At 36.2% G+C, this 23,464-nt stretch overlaps 1 protein-coding gene across 1 annotated transcript in view; it reads right to left on the minus strand.

Annotated features, from left to right (window-relative positions):
• The window catches only part of Macrod2 (mono-ADP ribosylhydrolase 2), a 1,968,760-nt gene that overhangs the window by 1,504,012 nt on the left and 441,284 nt on the right, over positions 1 to 23,464 (minus strand). Inside the window, exon 4 of the mRNA XM_035446323.1 lies at positions 14,383 to 14,412. Coding sequence (XP_035302214.1) covers positions 14,383 to 14,412 — 30 coding nt within the window. The remainder of the gene's footprint in view (positions 1 to 14,382; positions 14,413 to 23,464) is intronic.

Consider the following 23,464-nt stretch of genomic DNA (forward strand, 5'->3'; position numbering starts at 1 on the left):
AGGGAAAAGTTAGTGACATGTACAATTTATTTATTTATTCTTTAAAATTATATTTTAGAAAATAAACAGTTGCAATAATTGAAGTTGTCCTTTTTCACAAACCCAACTAAATAGTTTTTAAGCCTTTGTGCATAGCTTTGAGTTTAAGACAGCTTGAGTTTAATGATGAAGTTATACACTGAAGCAGAGAAATATTTAAGATAATCTCTATGATGAAGTTATCAAAAGCCATTTTTAAATTACAAAAATTCAAAAAGTCCATAAATACTTCTGTCAGACAGGGGGGTAGTTACTGTCAAAAAGACTATATGCATTACCAATTTTATCAAACCTGTTTTGAACATTCAATCTCAGTCCTGTCCACCCTTATCTTGGTCATCATCAGAACAGATTTCCTGGATAACCAAATGTATCATTGGCTCAAAGAAAAAGGAGTTCCCTTAACAATTAAACTCGAGTTCTCCTGTTCTGTATGACCAAAACATCCCAAAGCTTGGTGCACAAGCATGTTTGTAGCTTCAATTATCTTCAGACAGACAAAAGACAGCCTCCTCCAATGGCAGCTCTGGACCTGATCCCAACAGCTTTACACTCCTTCCCACTCCCTTCATCCACCTTTCCAGGGTTTTTGTTGGTACTTATCTTGTAACATTAGGGTGTCAAAAGCAAACTCTCCACCTTGAGAGTTTCTCCATGAGATTTATATGAACATAAATAATAAACAGAAAAGGGCTTCTTTTAGGTTACACTTCATGACTTCCAGAAGAACCTACAGAATAGTAAAATCAGATAAACGTTCTTTGTTACCTCTTGAAAAAAAAAAAGTGAACAAAACAGTGACGCAGACTGTAGAGTCAGAGGAGGGCTAAGGAGGTACTCCAGTTTGCTGTCTCTTCATCATCATGTGCCTATCATAAACACAAACCAATTATAAGTTCTCCTGAGACAGGACACGACTTGCTCCAAATCATTACACCATTCCATCATTCCCATCATAATCTTGTAACTGGTCCAAATCATTCCCATTTGATGGCACTAAAATATTCAGAGAGGAGGATTTAAAAACTGGCAACAATTCCATCTCAGATTCCTTAAGGGGGTGAGATAAAGACATAAAAATAAGTATGTTTCCCTCTCAGTCATATGGCTTGGGAGGATAAACACTTAAACTTTCATGTTTCTTTATCAATCACAAAACATTTATATCTAAATTTAGCAAAGATTTCCACAGTGTCCTCTGAATACTTGAAAAACCAGAAACATTTTTCCTTTCTATATAGTTTTCTGTCATCACTAAGCTTAGACCTAAAGAGAAACTATGTAGTGATCACATTGCCTTGACCAAAGATAAATTTTGAGTGAGTTCAAAGCAGCTACAAGAAATCTTCGCAACTGAAATACCACAGCAAAAATACTGGAAAACATACAATTTCCTAATGAAACCAATCTGCATTCTAAAATGACCTTGATTTTCATATCAGATACTTACATTTTTTGGAAAATGTAAGTATGAGGTTGAAGTTTTACATTTCAATTTTTATGACTGACTATTCACACTTAAATATTTGCTTTACTGTATTGGTACATACAGACTAAAATAGTCAGAGACCATTAGAACCTCCAAATCAGAACTGAATATGACAGAATTCTAAGATTGTCATATTAATATGGAACCATAATAATAGGTGATAATTGTTCATTATTAATAATGTGACAGGGATTATTTAACTATTTTAACTGATCTAATTTATACATAAACTTGAGAAATAAGGAACACATCACATAATATGCACAGTCTAATCATCATTTATCACATGGCTATTCTTCAAAGTGGATATCTTCTTAAGCAAATTGAATAATTTAATAGTTAGTAACTATGTCTTATTCATCTTTGTTGATCTAGATACTACAAAATATCAAATATAACCATTTAACACAAGATATTACAATTTGCCCCTGCTCTAATGAATAGTTTTGTATACAAAGGGCAAATAAATCATGTTATAAATGAGAGTGGTATTATTATTTCAATTCTAAGTGTATGTCTAAACTATGATAATAACAGAGGTGAGAAAGAGACAGGGACATTTGTTTTACACAAATTCACCAAATTTTGGTACAAATTGCTCAAAATATTTCATTTTGATTTATTTTTAAATTTATTGACATTCCATATAGCTATCTTCTCTTTTGTCCTTTGTGACATAGTTATTGTTTGTAGACATACTTTTATCCTCTCACATTCAAATATTGAAACTTTTGAGTCCTATATATTTTTTACACTAACATGTTTTATATGTAAAATTTGTTGTATTTATTCAAGGTTTATACAATCAAATCATCTATATTATGATGGTCCAAACCACTCACATGCTGGGAAAGAGTTCTACCATCTTTCTATATTCCCCCTTTTTGCTTTTTATTTTGAGATAAGAGCTTACCAAAGTTCCAAAACTGGCCTTAAAGCTGTGACCTGCCTATCTCCCAAAGCAGGCCAGCCTTGTCCTTTGAATGGGAGGTTTGCCATACTCCCAGAGTAATTACTGCAACTGTTCCCTTCAAGTCTTTAAATGGGTACCCTTTTTTTTGGGGGGGGGGTTCGAGACAGGGTTTCTCTGTGGCTTTGGAGGCTGTTCTGGAACTAGCTCTTGTAGACCAGGCTGCTCTCGAACTCACAGAGATCCACCTGCCTCTGCCTCCCGAGTGCTGGGATTAAAGGCGTGTGCCACCAATGCCTGGCTAAACGGGTACCTATTAGTAAATTCAGTTTATTATATTATTGCTAAAATATTGTGAATTCTTCATCAGCTTAATATAATAATAATATCTGGGATTACTCAGTGACAGATTTTGTCTGCCTTTTTTATTGTTATATACCTAAGTATATATGCATACATATCATAAACTTTATAATTTTAACCAAGTTCACAGATCAGCACTGTTAGATGCATCCCTTCCTACTACTGTGCAATGTGATAATGAACCATCTCCTGAATGTTTTCATCTTTCCAAACTGGAGCTCTGAATCCACTAGGTTTAAGATAGGCAACACATCTTTTCCTCCTCCTGATAATCCACCATTCTATTTTAATGTCTGATTTTCCCCTTGAGTGTTTTGGTCACAGAGTCTTTATTCTATGCCAGTCTATAGATATAACCTGAGTGTGGATTACAAAAATGCTTGAACCCATTCATTTTTCCTCTGAAGTTAGTTGTGACTGAGAACCTGGAGGTTGCTTGTTTAGTAACTTGCTAGAGATAAAATATGTTAGCAGTTAGCAACATGCAAGTACATCTAATGAGATGGCTAGGCCTTTCAGGGTTTTTTCTTCTAATCCTAGCTTCCTAGGTGGTGTCATAATTTCTCTGGATCTTCAGTTGTCAATCACAAAACAGTGGTTCATTCTGCACAAGTGCTTTGAATACATTGGGCTTCCATTATCTCCTAACAAATTGTGTGAACAGGAAACAGTTTACAGTACAATAGTTATAACCCTGGTGGGACGTGGGAAGGCTTAGATCATATATTGGGTCTATTGACTATTTTATTCATCCTAACCTCACTGATCTTCAGATCATTTCCTATACAAAGTAGATGATAGCAATGAATATTTTAGGAATACTAGTAAGACTGAACTAGAAAATGTCTATATCAACTTTAGCACAATCCCTGGCACAAAGCCAGACCTTCATATATGATAATAATTGTTATTATTCCTTGAATCACCCACCCAAAGGTTAGGTGATAAATGCCTAATATATATCATACATTCTACAGTATCCTGAGAATATAGCAAGTACATAGACCAGTCACAATCCATGCAGCATGTAACCCATAATCAAACTTTCACAGAGAAACAGCAAGAAGGATGATATTCTTAATATATTTAAAAGCACAGAGTGGTGCCAGCCACAAGATCTCCTATAGAAGAATAACTAATAGTGGAAAGTGTGTTTGGTACTAACAGATACAAGGTTATATTGTGGAATAATCCTTCTGTACACTATGAATATATATTACTCTCTTGGTTAATAAAAAGCTGACAGACCAGTAGGCAGGCAGGAAGTATAGGTGGGACAGCCAGAAACAAAGGATTCTGGGAAGAGGAAGGGTGGAGCCAGAGGAAAAGCAAGGAGATACAGGGAGGAGAAGCAAGATGGACATGCGTACTGAAAAAAGGTACCAAGCCACATGGCAGAGCATAAATAAGAAATATGGGTTAATTTAAATGTAAGAGTAGCTAGTAAAAATCCTGAGCTACTGGCTGAGCATTTCAAATTAATATAAGCTTCCATGTGGTAATGTGGAGGCAGCTACCAGAATGGGAAAACTCTGCCTATAGCATTATGCTTCTAAAAATCAATGTGACTGATAAATTATGTTCTTTCTAACTATAACAAAAATGAAACTTGGAGTTTTGTGAAAATCTTTTGGTCTATATCCTGAAAACTGACCAATTGGTGTGGGCATCATACCACATTTGTCAATAGAAAGTGTTGTGTATTCAGCTTTGAGAAAGTTGAAGAGTTAGTGGATATTTAACCTAATGAGGGTTTTGTGTTCATTGTGACTGTTTTGAGGTCTTATTAAGTAGTTATTTTTTATTTATTTTGTATTATATATATGCCTGAAGCAAAAGTAAAGTTCAATACATTCATTCTTAATAAAGCAATTTTGCTCATCTTCTAGAAAATGCCCAGTGGTGACCATGTCCTAGAGAATGCCCAATAGTGAACCATTTTCTAGAGAATGCCTGATAATGACCATTTCCCAGACACTTTTTCCAAGTTGTACATCTCCAACTCAATGATATTTTCCATCCATGAGTTGTAAGGCTCAGGTATATACTATGATAATGATTCTGATAAATAGATACAGTACAAAACTGTCCTCTAAATTCAGATCATTATACCCATAGATGCTCTTAGACTTCATCAGAGAAGTTTCTTTGTGCAGTGGACAATAGTTAACACAGAAACTCAAAATGGACAGACTACAGAGAATAAGTACCAACGGATGACTCAGTCATAAACAGTACATTTATATTACACCACTCCCACAAGGTTTAAGGACCATCCATCCCAGAAGAGGGGTTGGAAAGATTGTAATAACCAGAGATAAGGGAGTACTGGGATGAAACAGAATCTTCTGGATATGACAGAACCACTGTGCTCATGAACTCATAGCAGCTATTTTCAGCTGCACATGATCAAGCCAGTCAATAGTCTAGCAAGGTTTGAGCTCCCCACCACACACTGAGAAGCTATGGACAGTAGTAGTGTCTGAGGGAGAGGCAGTTTTCTTTAAGGGTATGGCTCCTGGTAGGTTGACTATACTCCAGTGGATGGCTCCACACCCATGAATACATGTGCAGCACAAGTAATGAGTAGGTTATATTTTTTAAATACATGAAGTTGGGTGGGAGGGGGTAAGAAGGTTTAAGTGGGCCTGGGAAGAGTAAGGGCAGTGGTTCTCAACCTGTGAGTCGTAACCCCCTTGGGAGTCACATATCAGATATCCTGGATATTAGATATTTATATTTTATTCTAACACTATATAAATTACAGTTATAAAGTAGAAATGAAATAAATTTATAATCAGGGTCACCACAACATGAGGCACTATATGAAAGGGTCATGGCATTAGGAAGTTAAAAATCACTGAGTTAGGACAAGGGGTGGGAAGTGAATGTTATCAAAATACATTTTAAGAAATTCTTAAAGGGAATGAAAATATTTTTTAAAAAAAATACACCACAGGTATTCAAGAATCTTCAAATCTTTGAAGAAGGTTCCAAGTGAGATCACCCTCTCAAAGAGTCCCTGGATACCTACCTCAGTAGACTGCAGACTGTTGTGGTCTCCTTTGCTGCTATTTGTATGGGCAATCAGGTGCCCTGTGACTATAACCACCTTTTCATCCTTCAAGGTTAACTCCTGCCCTCCTATACATTCAACAGCTCCTGCTAGGTGTCTCCTTCTCTCATAGTCCTCTAGACCTCACTGCCTGCCAATTATAATTTCTTTTCTGTTGGATCCCTTGTTCTTCCCTAGTGTCAAGTACATGCTGGAACATGAAATAATGCTATTTTATTGGTCCTCTTCATGTACCTTAACTGATAGGCTCAGTGAAGTCTTACCCTGAGGCTATGTTTAGGTTTCCTCTTCCTGGCCTAGCATATGTTACATGAAAATGGAATGCCCCTTTCTCAAGCACATAATTAGTTTATTATCCGAGCATTTACATGTTTGAAATAAAGGTTCCTCAAAACACCTACTGCATAGAAGAAATGAACTGCTGTTGGAATGATCTTCTGTCCGTGTGTGTGTGTGTGTGTGTGTGTGTGTGTGTGTGTGTGTGTGTGTGTGTATGCACGTGCTTGTGCATGTGTCCATATATTATATATGTGTATATATATATACATATATAATCCCTGGGCATATTTGTGGTAATTAACAATTATCTGTATTATCTTTATATAAAAGAGAATCTCACCTCTACCACATGTGTGTATTGTGAGCTTTGTTACCCTACAATTCCGGTTATTCCCCTTTATTTGAATACAGCATCACTATATCGTGCAATTATCCAGCACCTTTCATCTTTCACACTTACACCATAATGATAATAATAATGACAACTGCAGTAATAACCATTTATCTAACACTTTGTATTTAAAAAACACTTTACAATGAGCAATTAGTTATTCCACCCCAGTGAAGTAGTTTGGTATCATTATAATCATCTTTCCAGAGATGGAAACTAGTATGAAAAATAATGAATTTGTCTTAAGTCATGAAAAAAAATTAACATCTTTGAGACAAATACAGAGCTGTAATAGTACAGACACTCCTGGTGAGGCTCTCTATGAGTCTATGTATGACTAGATCCCAGGGATCTCACTGGATTTGCTTTCACTGAAAACTGCCCAGATTAATCTGTCTGGGTAGTCTATTGGTCAGCTACAGTTTGGGGAGTAAATGAAGGAAGTGTTGAATAATGGAATAACATTCTTAAAAGTGCCAAAAGCATGAAGGTTTTGCTAGTTGCTCCCAAGGAAATTCCCTACTTTGTGTTGCCGGGAAACTACATCAAATACAGTAAGCTGCAGGATACTGGCATCTAGTTGTCCCAGAACACAATGGGCTCCAAGCAGAAGTATTTTATCAGCATTAATGTTTCTCACCATGTGCATAGAGTCAATTTTCAGCTATTCATGGGGATATGTGAAAGACATTTAAAGTTGGAATTCAATACATTTCCCTTTTTATGGTTTTGTACTTTAGCACAAAAATTCAAATACTATGCAACAGCTACTATGTGATCAGTATGGGTGTGGGTGTGGGTGTGGGTGTGGGTGTGTGTGTGTGTGTGTGTGTGTGTGTGTGTGTGTGTGTGTGTGTGTTGGTATCTGTTAGAGTACTTTGTAACTGTAAATCATTTGCTTTGAAATATTAACTTTTACTTCTAGGAAGTTAATTACCATTTAGTTAATGCAACACAGGAGTGTATATAAAAGTCCAGGATTTTTGTTCAGGAATTCCTACAAGTCAAAAGATGGCTTTTGTTGCTTTTGATATTTTTAATATTTTTGTAATTTACACTCTTCTCTTAAGGCACCATTTAATAATTTAATCACTTTCTGGAAGAATTAATTAACTTTGTATATTTTAAAAGTTAATTATCTGAAATATACAAAAATAGCATAAAATATTTTCCTGTTATAAAGTTAATTTAAAAGTTCAAATGCAAAAATAAAAATGGAAATGAATTCAAAAAGAGAATCCAACTGAAGCATAAATATACCAGGTTTTTATAAAATTAAAACTTGCAATCTTTGATAGGACAAAACCTATTTATACTACTAATAATGTGTCAATGACAGGCTGCTTAGATTAATGGGTTAAAAGAAAAATATTAGTCATAAAGTCAAACTATCAAAAAAGAAAGCTGTAACTATGAACACTTGCCATTTAAAACATGACTGAAGCATGCCTTTCTATGTGATCTGTGGAATTTAAACACCCTGTATTTAATTCCTCCACCTATACAAATACACATTGTTCTCTGTATCTCTCATGTTAAAAAAATGTACTGTGAAATGTTATGTGAGTCTGTCTTTGCAAGTTCTTTCAAACATGAAAGATAATACAATGATTAAAAATAATTACCATGAAAATACACACCCCATCCTCAGGTTGACTGCTTATGTATTTTTTTAAGGTTTGGGTTTTTTTTTTTTTCCTAACTGAGAATTACTCAGATAAAGTGACTAACTTTCTAAGCAAAATAGACAAAACGAAAATAATTAAGTATGCTGGTAATCCAGGATGAAAAGTAGTGGTATTTTCTCATTATTCATTATATTGTAGAAGCTGTCAGAATCATTAAGATGAAAAAGAAACAAACTGCTCTCAGGAAGTTTACCCCTATGAGGGGGACATTCACCCAGGGCTACAATGAGAAGGAATATCTAATCCTCAAGGGCACCCTTCTCAACAGGGCTGATAGATGGAGATTTCCCCTTAGAAGACAATTGGTTACACATACAGAAATACAAGTAACCTTATACACTTTAGTTTATTCACAGTGGGATCATAGTGACCAGAGTTAGAGATGAGACAGTCATTACATTAGAGTTCAAAGCAGACATATACCTTGATTTGGGACTCCTCTCTCCACCTTTCTTCACTAGTAAGAATATCTGCAAGCCCTTTATACTAACAGAAAACATGAGAAGGGCAGCCAGGTTAGGTGAACTTCCAAGGGATACTATATAAACTCATATACAGTGAGGAGAAGCTGGGTGTGGAGATGGTGAATAGATGATTGATGCTATGCACACAAAGTAAACATGTGTGGGCAGTCTGGGCTGATGACAGCCAGCAGAGCACACAGGTGGCTCTGGTGGTAGATTCCTGCCAACACCACCAGCACCAGAGCTCCTGACTTTAGTGATGTCCAAACACTCTCTGCATTTGGAGTATCATTCCTGGACTGATGAAGGGAACCGCTTAATCAAGGTCCAAACAGAACAGTGAGAAATCTAGCCAAACAAAAGCAAGACACGATGCCATATAATGAGAAATTCATCCAAGTGATCCATTCTTCTCTGTTCCTAGAAAAATACTAACTCTTACAGCATGACTCTTCTGGAAAGATCGCCCTGACCACTCCAAAATACTGACTTCTACTTCTGCTTCATTTGTCCTGTGTGACAAATACCTTCTGTTCTTCAAATGCTTATTGTATAGATAAACTTTGACTGTGCCAAGTTTTAAGACTCATTATTACTTAATATAAAGACAGGTACAAAAGAGGTAACCAATAATTAGAGGGGAGGAAGGAAGGAAAAGAGGAAAAACACAAATGGGTTGAGATCCATGTGCAGGTGAATATTTTGGGACCTGTCCTGCTCCTGAGCTCTGTATCCTTCCCTTTCCTCCATCATATCTGGACCCTGTAATCTACTCTAGCAGACTTCACTACCAGCAGTGCCTAGGATCTATACCACCAGAGGTTGTCTAAATTTAAACCTAAATTTCTATGGTTTAACTGCTCTGCCCTTCCTGCAGCTCTGCTCACTGTGTAAACAAAATGCAACACCCTCTTGTTTTCTCCTGCCCTGCTGCTCTCCCAGGCAGGAGAGACTGTCACTATACCTCCAGGACAATGACTGGGACATTCTACCTGCTGAGTGCAGACCAGCTGGCACTCACTACCAGCCATGCTTCACTCACCCATGATGGACAGGCATCAATACCATATCCTACCGCCTGCAAACTGGCCTTGGATCCTGGCTATTGGGCATTATCCTTGATTTTTCCCAGCATGGGAGACCTAGACACACATGGAGGGTTACTGGTGTAGAAATACAAGGAATCAATGTAGGAATGTATGATGTACAAGGAAACACAGAAACAAAGTAGAGATTTTGAGCAATTCAGTGACACATGTACAGCATAACACATTGGGTATGGAAGAAGGGTAGGAGGACACTTGGTTCTCTTGTGAATGATTAACTAGCAACCCATGGGCTTGCAAAATGACTCAACAAATAAAGCCACTCACTGTGTAAGCCTGTCAATGTGAGTGCCATCCACAAAAGCCACAATTGATAGAAGAAAAAGAGCATGTGTACTGACATGTATGTACCTACATTCACACACACACACACACACACACACACACACACACACACACACACACACACACACACACACAAATAATCACAATGACACTACTGGTAATAGTAATATAGTAATACATACTTTAGTAAGGATTTAATCCATGAAAGTTGACTCAACCATATTAAGACACATTTAAAGTTTGTTGCTCCTGGGATTGTAATTCTGTGTAGTAACCCAAATACTGTGTGAGAGAGCACTTCTCAGGTAAACTCTCCTGCCTTTTAGAGAAAGCATTAAATGTCCATTTAATGTAGACCAGAAGACCTACATCAGAGGAGTCCTTGGAACACTGAAGGCAGGGGGAATGAGAAATTATAATTACACTAATAACTCTGCCATAGGGAAAGTCTGCATTGAAAAGCTAATCAATAGTCAATACTGCACACAGAGTTACCCACCAAATGTTAGCTGTGGAAATGGATGATGAACATCCACATATATGAGTGTTTTCGTGTGAAATAAATGGTCAGTGGGTGGAAATTCACAGCCAGTATGTGACAGAAAATGATTATGGTTTCACTCCTCTCAAGCATGGGCTTGTTATTTACTTAACATGAGCTGTCTTGACATACAAAATGGTCATTAGTAGCAAACCAGAATTAGGAATTTTCTACAGACAGAACTGGTGAGCAAACTCAAAACAGCTGCTGCTAACCCAGGACCACTGAATTTTGTTCCTAGATGACATAAAGAACCAAAAGAATTTGGGGATAGGTAAATTCCAAAGAATGTGGCTCATTTCCATTCTAGGCAAGTGGCTTTCCATGAATTTCATCCCAGGCTGAGTGTTTAGTTTCCATTTGGCAATGCTTGCCTACTCTCAGAGGTTTTAAACTCCACATGACATAGAATCCTCCAGAATCATGTACAGAGTTAGAATAGTAATACAAATTAAAGTGTTTCATATAGAGTCTTTTATCATCAGAAATGGCTAAAATGACAAACAAAATCATTACAAAAATTATTAATTTGCACTATTAGGAACAGTCATTCAAAATATCTTACATTATGCTTCAGGTGCTTTGGCAGACAAATACAGAAGAAAATCCCATAAATAATACTTTGAACTGGTCCAATCATCAGGCTCTGCTTCGTGTAAATTATTGCATAAATGGATTAGATATCATCTAAAGCCACAGGTTATAAAATTTGTTCTGGTCTATTATATAATGGTCCTGATGGAACTAAGAAGTTAGTTCCTTAATTCTATTTGTTTCTTCCTACTAATTGTAGTTTTCCATAAAATTTAAGGCTGTCCATGATGACTTCTTTTGTATTACATGTTCCAAAATACCAGCACATAGAACCTAATGCACACAAGACATCCTTCTTGCAGGTGACTGAGCATGTATTGCAATCTTTTCTAAGACTGACTGACCTTCAAACACATGAAAAGACATGTGAATTCGAGCAAAACCCAAGGGTACCTCAAGATAGTAAGGTAGGTACTTCTGCTCTGCAGATTTGCTTTTGCTTTGTATGGACAGACTCCACTAATACCAGGAAAATGAATGAGAGGACCTGAAAATATGCAGTGACGTAGATGACGCTTTTTGTAACGTATTTTCATGGGTCTCAATTGCTAATCTGAAAGAATGCATAATGTTTATTCTTTATTGTATAATTAGGAGCTGGTATTTACAAACATCAGTGAGAAGATTTCAAAGATTTGTCATAGAATCAGAAAGTCAAAAATCAGTACAGAGAAAGCTCAGAATGGTCCTTATGTTCAATTTTTTAATAAAACCTTTCACAAATCAAGTTTGTACTTCAGAAAAATTTTGACAATTCCAGAAACATATGAACAAATTTAAACCTCTTGATAACCTGTTTTAAGGGGAAAATACAGCCATCCTAAATAACTGTAATTTATCTTTGCGTGATCACTGAGTTGCTAGATTTATAACTCAGAAATTGTAAATCATGATGAATTTGACAGCCATGTAGATGAAGACAACAAAACTTATACATTAGGAACACAGAAAACTGAGTCAGTCTGTTTCTTCAAAGAGTACACAACTAAATGTCATACCATTGCTTAAATGTACCTTCTCCAGTAGGCTAGAAGGGCCATAAAGAATGTAAAGCCAGTCACTAGAGCCAATTATTTTTTCTCATACCAGTAATGCACATGTACATTTAAGCAAAGCCATTTGAGGACAGAAAGGTAATCATCATGTCAGGTGTATACAGGCAGCTCATTGCTCACTCAACCTCCACTTCTTTTCCTCTACCGTAACTAGAATAATTGTTTTTGATGAGCATATTGTTTCCCCAAAACAAAAACTACTAGGAATGCCAGGAATGAATATTTTACCAGATTCAGTATAATATGAGACTTATGGGAAATCTGCTTAAAGATAAAAGAAAATTGGCTCATCCCTGAAGACACCTTTTTACAGTTTTTGCCTTTCTTATCCATCCTTGTCTACACTTTACTTATGATGTCTTAGAGAACCAGGAGCCTTCACAAACCCTGAGGTATTGAAATGGAAAGCTAGGAAGGAAAAATAGAAAAGAGTTTGAGGCTTGATGACACCGTGGATTTCATGAAACAAATCCAGTCTATCGGCTGCACAAGTTCATGTGAAACGCAAATGTATCTCTAATACTTAAAGTGTAATTGTTTGGGGGCTCATCTCCATTATGAGCAGCAAAAGTGATCTGAACTAATAAAACTGGCCAACTCACTCTTTAGAAATAATTAAAAGCAATAAATGGATCATGTAACTAATTTGTTTCTGTAAGTTGATAAAGGTACTCATGTAAACTCCACTTTAAAATTACACTTTACCTATTAGTCAGGTCTCCTAAAATACCAGTGTCATATAAGAAAGTCACTTCTACAATCAATTTACCTTAAGAATGCTTTCTTCATACATTGTACCTGGCTGGGGTGGGGGGATGTTTACCAAGACTCCAGTCCCTAAGGAAAATTTTCCCTTCTGAGTCTCTAAAAGTACAGTAAAATATACAATGAAAAAATTCTGTAGAGTTATATTTTCTAAAACAATTTGAGAAAGACAAAATAGACACTCATTAATCTCCTACAATTCTATATCATAGCAGATATTCTTGCTAAGTCATCACACCACTAGGGAGGGAATGTCACTCAGGTTGCATTTCAGGGAAGGTGTGGGGTATTAAGTAGCTCTTTCATGATGTTTGCACAATAATCAACTTTAATCCCACTCTCTCTCATCCTATTATAGGGCATGAACTGACATATGACAGCATAAGCAATATTTTCTACTTTGAACCAAAATTTTTATCATTCCAAATTCAAAAGTTCCATTAAAATTGAATACTGGTGTTTTTTTTATTTTTAAATAAAATTTATACTAGAATCTTCTAGTAAGTCCAGTACATTTTTTAAAAGACTTGAAGTGATACATACATAATCCTACCTACCACCTGCTGCTTACATGAAAATGGCAACCCAGAACAAAACAAGAAGGAGAAAGGGAATGGGGAAGGAGTGAGAGCCTAAACTCGTCCATGAACATCTGGATCTACTCAGAAAATAACCCTGTCCTAATACTTTCTTCCCTAGTGTATTACACATACTGCAGCTACAAAAGCATTCTTATTCCCAACCTAAAAAGAAAACCAGAGTTACTGGATTCTACCATTAAAAATCCTGCAGTATGGGAATCTCTCCATGTCCTTTTACTTTGAAGACTTTTGCTTTCTTCTCTTACCTAACCCAAAAATCATCAAAAGTAATTTCTCTTGTAGTTTTCCCAAGAAGTGGATGAAATATTAAGTTCTCTAAGCACAAGGTCATGAAAAGTAAAACCAAATATTAAGTTCTCTAAGCACAAGGTCATGAAAAGTAAAACCAAGCAATTGTGATTAAAAGAAAAGAGGACAGAGCCTGCAAAAACATTGGCACGTTAGCATTCCTATCAGCAGTGACTCTCATCTGCTATGGGTGTGTTCATGTCAACAGATGATAGCCTGTGTCTTTCCTTTACATCAAAGATGACATGAAGAAAAAAAAAACAGTTTTGTATATAAGAATAATTCTTCAAACCAAAGCATTTCTTATAAACTATTTTCTGGAACATTAGTTTTGTATTTAATAACTATAGCAAAGGTAGCTTTTTGTAAGTATCACAGAGCTTGTTAATCATCTTCTGATTAATGTAACAAAACTGTATTTGATGTTAAGCCAAATTCGGGACTTACCACCACCTCCTCCAAGAAGACTGGCATTTGCTGTTAAAGAAAAGAAAAGAAAATATACTTTAAAACATACTACTAACATATATGTAGAAAATATGTATTTTCATACAAAGATAGACTTTATCACTATCATACTATACTATGAAAATTAATGTTTCCCTATTTTATCTCCTTTTTATCTTCAAATGTCTATGTTCATATATTTCCTTGTAACAAAGTTAAGTACATATTAAAAAAGCCTTTTATTCTCCATCTGTATCTAAATTGATCTGAATTTTCTATTTTATGAAATGTAGATACAACAATGCTACTTAGGTAATTTCAGGGATTTCAAAGAACAATGTAACAAGAAAATATAATGATAATTTAAATTAAATCAACGATCATCAAACAAAGCAATCTCGGGAAATTTTGTTGCAAAATGAAAAAGTCAAACTTTACTAAAGCAAAAGATTTATATTTTTTTTGTATAGACCCTATTTGGGAGAAAGATAGAAATGTTAAATAGTGACATGTGAATTCTCACCTACTTATTCAGAAATTCAGCCTATGTATTTCTGGAAGGCAAATAAATACAAGATAGTTCCATGAAATTAACCTTAAATGGGATATTTATAACATCCACTCTAAGGCTAAGGGAATATTGTGAGAAATGGGGCAGAAAGAGTGTAAGACCCAGAAGAGAGATGGAGGCTAAGAAATGCCATCTTCTGGACAAGACACAGACATTGCAACCATGAACTCACAACTGCAGGTGTCTGCTCTAGGTCTGTACAAGAATGGACCTAACAGCCAGCATGGATAGAGGAGGGGGTTGTTCAGGGCCTATATCCTTCATTGATGCAGCATTCATTATGAACAGATTTAGATAGATGAGGAGTCATTGTCTTCAGTTGTGAGCCCAAAAGTAACCTCAGGACTCTGGTGGAGAGTTCCATCAATTGGTCACACAGATGTCTCTGGTTAAACTAAATGGATCCCACATAAAACCCGAAGTCTAGAATCCAGGAAAAATCTTGGGAGGGAGAAGGAGGAGGGACTAGGGACAGGATGGAAACAGAAAAGGTTCACATAAAGTAATCAGAATGCATTGTATAAGCATAAGAAATAGTCAAAGGACAAAATTAATAAAAAGGGAAAAGAAAATGAAAAATACAGTTGGGTTGCACTCAGGAAATAAAATTGTCTAAAGGTTGCATTGCAGAAAATTGACTGCAGTATTGAACAATGTTACGCTTCTGTTTATAGAAACATAATACCCCTAAGGTGGAATTCAACATACATGGCATGGGCTGAAGGAGTGGCTCCAACATTACAACATTACTCACAATCAAGATGTCAATATACTACAGTGAGCTTTACTTCATACACTTTCATATCATTGACATTTTTATGCATGTTATAAAAAAGTTTTTTAGCAGTATTATGAAAGCAGGTGATAACCAAAAGTTAACAAAAGATTAAATAAATAGTTTAGGAAAGAGGAGTCTTTCAGTTGGATTTTTGTGTGCATTCCATTAAACCATACATTGCCATAACCTAAAAGAAGGAAATGTTATCTGTCACTAGCATTAATGATTAAATCAATAAATAATGGATCATATGAAGGACATATTCACAGGTCAATTAGAAGTGTTTGATGGTGTGTGTGCTGATTATTCAACACTAAAGAGAATATCACAAAAATGCATGGAAAGCAAATGTCCTGGATGGTCCTTTCAATATGTCATTATCAGATCATCAAACTTGATCCCATGTGAACTTCCAAGTATAGATCTGACTGTTGCTCTTTCCTTCATCTTGGTGCTTTTTCACACACACACACAAGCAGAATAGAAGTGTCACTAATCAATCAGAAACTGAACTCTCTTCTGATATCTTCCTACCACTCACATTTCCTAACCCCTCTGGAGCCATATCAAAAAAATAAAAAAGTGTGTGGTATTACACAAACTCTAACTAGAGTTTCATGTCTTGCCATAAGTCCAGCCTTGTGACTACTGAGGTCAATTTGCTACAGGAGCCTGAAAAGTAGTGAGCATTCTCATTTGTCTCCTTCTCCCTGGTAAAGGAATTCCAGGATCAACCTACATCTCTCGGTTACTCCAGCCATCCCCTCAAATCTTACTGCTCTTATAAAGCCACATGTTATTTCATACACCTGCTGTCCCCCCAGTTTGACTGAGATACTTTTCTGTCTGTGGGTTTTCCAGGTCCTGACAGTCCATCTGCTGCCTTCCAATTTTCACATATTCATTAATAAGAAAAAATGTATTTCCAACAGTAAATAGCCACAAAAATAAGCAATAACTCTTCCCTGAATACATCATGCCGAGAAGCACAATAATGTGTTGTAGTCTATTTTGGTCCATCATTCATCAATAGTGATGGAGGTGGCATGTAATGAGAGCCCCGCCCAGAGCCCATTGGTATTACCAGGCACTTGTCCGTGGATGAGTAGGACTAGGTGTATAGGATTTAGACTTCCACCCTTGCCAAACATCAAGTCATTTTATGTCAATGTGTGCTCACATCTAGGTGAGTCTATCTGTAACACAAATATAGAAGTAATTCTCTTCAGGAAAATTGACAAAATAGGCAAAGTGACTTCTAATGTGACTTTGTCCCCACAAAGCCCCTCAATTACTATCCAACACTCACCAGGCAGACAAATTAATATTTCTTCCATTTTAAGGAAATGAAAATGATTATATGGGTTCAAAGTTATTTAACTTCTTAATTATTTTTAATAAATTAATACATATCCCAATTAAATAAAAATCTCCTTGAAAATAAGATCTGAACTTGCTAGCTTGTTCTGTATCAAATAATTTCTAAATACATGTTTTAAATTTGAGATAATTGAGGGTATTAGCCAATTCTCTTTTCACATAAGAAGTAAGTACTTGCTTGCTAAAGTCCAGAAGAACCAATCTTTGGCCCTACTTATTATCTAATATCAAGGACTATTATGGAGCTCTTAAAGTGTATTTGGAATGCTCACATTCAAAGCCTATGAAATATGCTTATCTATCCATCAAATTCTTTCCAGAATGAGTAGTGATCCTACTCTAGGCTTGTCCTAGGGTGTCATGATAGGCTGGCAGAGGACAAGGGAAAAAAAGATTACAAATGTGATACCATTGTTCCTATAGTAAGATTTGGGAACTCTATTATGACCATACTCACTAACCAGCAAATTTCAAATTCCCTAATATAAAATTTCCAATTTATTATTGGGTAGGGAGAAAACTGAAGTTACAGTAATAATTTCAAAGGTTGGGTGATTGCACAGCTCACATGAACCATTCCCATTGAATGGATCTGTGTTTTCACTTCAAACAAGATAACTTGTTTTAGTGAGATGAACAGTCTAGGTGTTTATGACATTAAAATATTGAATATAAATAAGAAAAACTGTTGCTTGAAGCTAATTTCATAGTGTCAAACATGGTAAGCTTGTATAGTAGATAAACTGATAATAGATAGATAGATAGATAGATAGATAGATAGATAGATAGGATATATATTAGATGTGTGTATGTATATATCATAGCTTGCTCTCTATTGATGTGATGAAGATCATTACCAAAAGCAACTTGGAGAGGAATGGTTTATTTGGCTTATATGACCCAATAATCATGTCACTTGGAGAAATTAGGGAGGTGTTCAAAGCAAGAACCTGGAGGCAGGAACTAAAGCACAGACCTTGGAGGAGTGCTCCTTACTGACTTGCGCTCCATGGCTTGCTCAGCTTGCTTTCACATTAACCAGAAGCTCCTGCTACTGGTGGCAGCATCCACACTGGTCTGTGCCCTCCACATCAATCATCCTATAGGCCAGTCTAATGGAGGTATTTTCTCAACTGAGGTCCAGTCTTCCCAAACAACACTATGTTGTGTCAAGTTGACACAAAACTAAGCAGAACACTATACAAATGATCAAGTTTAATATTTGTGGGAATTTTCTGTTCCTTTAAAACTCAAATTTAAGTTTTTAATAAAACTTACCATATTTTATAGGTGCAAATATTGACAATGTATTAAAAATAAAACTTCAGTCTTTTCTTGGGCTAATCATCCTAACTAATAAAAGAATGTGAAAATTTCCAATAGCATATAATTTCAAAATAAAATTGATAGAATGTTACTTCCTCCCTTTAAAAAAATCCTAAATAATCCCTGTTGCGCATATCTCCTTTAAAGGAGTTTAGTGAAAAAAAATTAAAATAGAAAAGGTTATAATCAAATTTTTGGTACAAATAATGAAAACACGATCTAAAAGCCAAGCAACCGTGATTTTAATTCTGTATCAGTTACTAAATAACTGAGTGACTTGAACAAGTCACCATTATCTCATTTATCTTCTTTCAAAAAACACAATTGGGAAGGGCAAACAGGATTTAAATTCTCCTGACTTACTAAATTAAAAAAAAAAAAAACTGTAATCTTTCTCATTTGAGAAAGAACCTGGAGAAAATTTACACCCAGTGGAAAGAGCACTGTGCATGATTTACGATTTTGGTCTGGGCAAAGGAGGTCAGCAACATTAACAGCACAACAGCCAGCTTGGGCTTGTATTTCTGAATCCCAATATTGACTGTGTAATAAAGTTCTGTCCAATAATCTCAAACAACTGCTGACATTCCTTCTTTAGAGTAAAAGTATTCACTATGTGTATCTTATTATTACTTAGAGTCGGGGGCAGGGTACAGGCATATCTTGTGTTAGTCAATGGACAATGTGAGGTTATTGGTTCTCTCCTTCCTCTGTGTTAGTCCCTACAATCAAATTCATATAGTCAGGCTTAATTGTGGACATCTCTATCCACTGAGCCATCTCACTGACATTACTTTTTAAATTTTTATTTGTTTGTTTACTTGTTCATTTATGTGTGTGGATATAATGTCTGCATGTAGATCTGTGCATCATATGTGTGCCTGATGCACATGGAAGCCAGAAGAGTGTGTCAGATTCTCTGGAACTGAACATAAATACAGCTGTTAACTGCCATTTGAGTGCTCAGATCTTCTGGAAGAGCAGCCAGTATTCTCAACCACTAGAGCCATCTTCTCCAGCCCCAGCATCATTAAAAACAAGAAAAGTTTGACTATTTCCTGAAGTTCATGAGTCTGAAAGAACCCAGTCTCTTTTCTCCACAGTAATTGTTTGTTTTCTTGATTTATTTCTATCTCACCCTAAACTATATTGTCAAACAAGCAACAGGCTGAGAGACTAGTCTTTAAACATTGATCAAAAGTGTTTGTGCGGGGCTTTTGTTTGCTTTTCATCATATTATACAGGAAATTACACTTGTTTTCATCTGAACAGACCTGATCACCTAGCTGTGTTTATTTATTCTGATTTCTTATTACAATGGAGCACATGAGATGTCAAAATTATTGTTGACAACAACTTTCCCAGGAGCTCTACTTAGAATACCAATTTCATTCACATGTTATTATAAAAGAAATGCTATCCTTTATAGTGACACAAATTTTATTTCCTATGCTTTGAAGTTCAAAGTAGGAAGTGCTAAAAAAAATTAAAATCCCAAGCACATGTCTGACTCTAGAACACATGCCTTCATATCAGGAGTGAACACCTCCACCGACAGCTGTGGAAATACAAGCCCCACAGAAAAATGCAGCCATCAGTTTGGCAAAAACCTTTGGTTCACACTTTACTAGATTTACACCTTCCAAACAAATTCCACAGAATGCCAGAGGTTAGGGACAAGGGTACGATTTCCTGCTTCGCAGCTGACAAAGAGAAAATTAAGAATAGGCTTAAGTGCTTTTCATGTTGAAAGCAGGCAGGGACACACAATGAATACCTTACATTTCATTCTTATTGCAGAAGTCAAAGGAACCATTGATTATTCCAGGGTCTGTATGGCTTGTGGAAGCTGGAACTCACCATGAAGCCAAAAGTACAACACAGAAGCCCCTAGTGTTGAGAAAGAGGTGCAAAAGCACCAAGAATTACAAGAGTTGCTTGGAATTATTAACAAAACCCGACAATAAAGAACAACATCACCCTGACTGAAGTGCATGGGAGGAGTTACAGCTGCCTGCTTTCAAAGCTTTCCCCACAGGCTGACTCGAGATGCTCAGCAATTTTGGAAAATACTGAATTGACCCAATCCCCGATTTAAAAAAAAAAAAAATGGAAAGCTGAAGAGGACCAAGGATTATTGAGACTCTTGTCTAGGACAGGCCAATCAGGAGAACAAGCAGTAACATCACCTTGGATGTTTGCTAGTATTCACTACTGCATGTGTGCAAGCGTGTGTGTGTGTGTGTGTGTGTGTGTGTGTGTGTGTGTGTGTGTGTGCGCGCGCGCTGAAAAGTGGTTTCACAGACAATATTCATGGAATCTATTGAATACCACTCTACAGAAGATCACTAAGTTGATGATGAAAAGAAGAAAAGCACCAGCAGGCAGGTGCTAAGATTCCATAGTGAAAGTAGCTAACTCAAAGTCAGTGAATGTAGCATGCCCATCTCTACACCAGTCTCATCCTCTTGACAGTATGTTCTGGGTCAATTGTAATTTCAGTAATGATAATACTGGCTCAGTTACAAAAGCTGGATTACCTGAGGATCCCAATCTGGAGTTTTCCAAACAAAGAATGGACAGCATTTCTAAAAGGGGTAAGGGAGGTTTGAGTTCAAATATTTTATGGCTGCAATAAATAAAGAAATTTGAAGAGTAGTTTTAACTTGTCTTTGACAAGAAATGTTTTGAACATAAACCAGTTTTCATATGAAAACTGGAAGATGTTCTTACCTGAAAACATATGATATACTTTTAGCTTGATTAAAACATAAGTTTGATCATACAACTATATATACATATTCTTTAGGGACACTGGCTAATTTGTTTCAATAAAACCAGCCAACACCTTTAAAAAAACTATTGTACAGTTCTCTAGTTTTTTATTATATCTTCCTTAAAATATCATATACCTTAAATTTCTCCCTGCAGTAAAAGAGTTTTGAAGGATTTAATTTATATCACACTGTAAATGTAAGTAAATGAGCCAAAGTAATAATTTTCAGTTATAGTAAATGGATGAAAAGTTTGAGACACAAAGAACCTTAAAATGAAAGAATATGGGACTAGGGGGCTTCCTTTCAACAATTCCGAAGTTGAAAATTCCGTAAGGCAGAGGTCATATTTGTTGGAATCAGCAAACCATGCATGGTTCATGGCACCAAGTATTTGATAAATATTTAGTAAATGTGTGGTAGATGAACTGAAGATGAGCGAATGAGAGAAAGAGACATCGAAGCACATTTCTAGGAAAAATAAGATGGCCACAATTTTGTACCTGAGACAGCTGTTTTGGCATTGAGCCAAGCAAATCTAGATCCAAAGCTAGAGTCTATCATTGACCTTGAGCAAGTTTCTCAAAGTCTGATTGATTAGCAAACCTCTTAGAGTCTCTGTTTACTCCACAATTGTTTTATGAAAATAACAGTCATTGCTGCTTTGTGCAAAAGAGTGAAAGTGGTGATCTAAGTGGCTGGTTTCCTGGCATCTAACACTCCAAGGCTTAGAAAAGGGCACCTCCTGAAGCTGAGATCTTTATTACAGTGCACTCTGACCCCATACCATTAAAAGAATCCAGACCTAGCCTATAGCCGTGCAAGGTAATGGGCCATTCCCTTTTGGAGAACTGAATTGGGCAAGCCACACTCTGACCTGCCCTGTTCTACACTGCCACTGGGGTTGGGAGAAGGTAGGACTTCTGCAGAGAAGAGAGTGGGGAACAGGCCTTTCCCAGACTTACTTTTAAGTTCTATCTTTGAGCCAAGGTTCATTAAAGATCCAGTTCTACAAGTCCATAAAGAGAATTTATATCAACATTTTTCATATTAGAACTTTACTTTCTTTCAGCTTATGTTGATTTCATTTAAAAAGAATCATGCTATCTTATGCCAGCTCATTACTTGGCAAAGTCTATTCTCTATGTGTCTCCCATTCTCGGCCTACCCCTGAGCCTTCTCTTGCTCTGGCTCTTTCTGGGTTTAAACAAGGGTGCCCTGGCATGCGATGATGAGAGAGATAAGAGTGCAGAGTTTACTGCCCTGACTCACTTTCTGATGTCTGACTTTGAGTGGAGTATGCTCCTTGAGCAAAGGTTACTGCTCTAGTCAAAGTGCTTAAGTTGACAGCAAGCCGTTCTCTCTTTTGGGTTCTGAAAACCCACATCTTCCATCAGCTCTTTGGCCTAGAGTGGCAACAGCCAAATGTTGGTAGCTTTCAGTTCTAAACAATACCTTAAGGTCCTCCCCATCAACACCTAGCCCCAACTCTTAGAGCTCACCTCTTTGTAAACAAGCCCTCTTTTGAGGTATACTAATTTGACTGTTGGACCTGAATTCACTTGGGATCTTGACTGAATGTGTATTGTTTATACAGCGTGAGCACTACCAGAAGCTAACCAACACATATCTATTCACAGACACTCTTCCTTTAGGTTCTAGAAGGCTCCATACCATCCCTATGCTTCCATTTGGGTGAATGAACAATATAGGAAACCGCTTTATTACTTAAAGTATATACAAATACATTAAAATACATATAACCACATTATAACATGTTATAAAATTAAGTATATTCTTTCACAGAAGATAATTAAAAGAGCAAATAAATAAGAAACCTAACTCCCTTAAGTACCATTCTGGTCAACACTTTCTCTGTTCAGATAAATATAAATGTTAAAGTAAAGTGTCTACGTATTATTACAAAATAAAACTTCCACAAACATCATTTTGAATATGTCACATGGCTCTAAGAAAATGGCATATATCAATGTTTCAGAGTTTGTATAAGGTTAAAGGTATAGAAGTATGCATCTTTAAACCTAGCACTCCAGAGGCAAAGGCAGGTGGATCTCTGGGAGTTTGAGAATAAATCAGGTCTACATAACAAATTCTAAGCCAGCCAGGACTTTTTTGTCTCAAAATAATGTCTGTATAAAACCATTCCTATTACATGGCTACTTGGATTATTTCTAGTAATTTTTTTCAATTACATATGAACAGTGCATTCATAAATATGAATGTGTATGTGTA

Source organism: Cricetulus griseus, chromosome 6, assembly GCF_003668045.3.
Source record: "Cricetulus griseus strain 17A/GY chromosome 6, alternate assembly CriGri-PICRH-1.0, whole genome shotgun sequence".
Taxonomy (NCBI): Eukaryota; Metazoa; Chordata; class Mammalia; order Rodentia; family Cricetidae; genus Cricetulus; species Cricetulus griseus.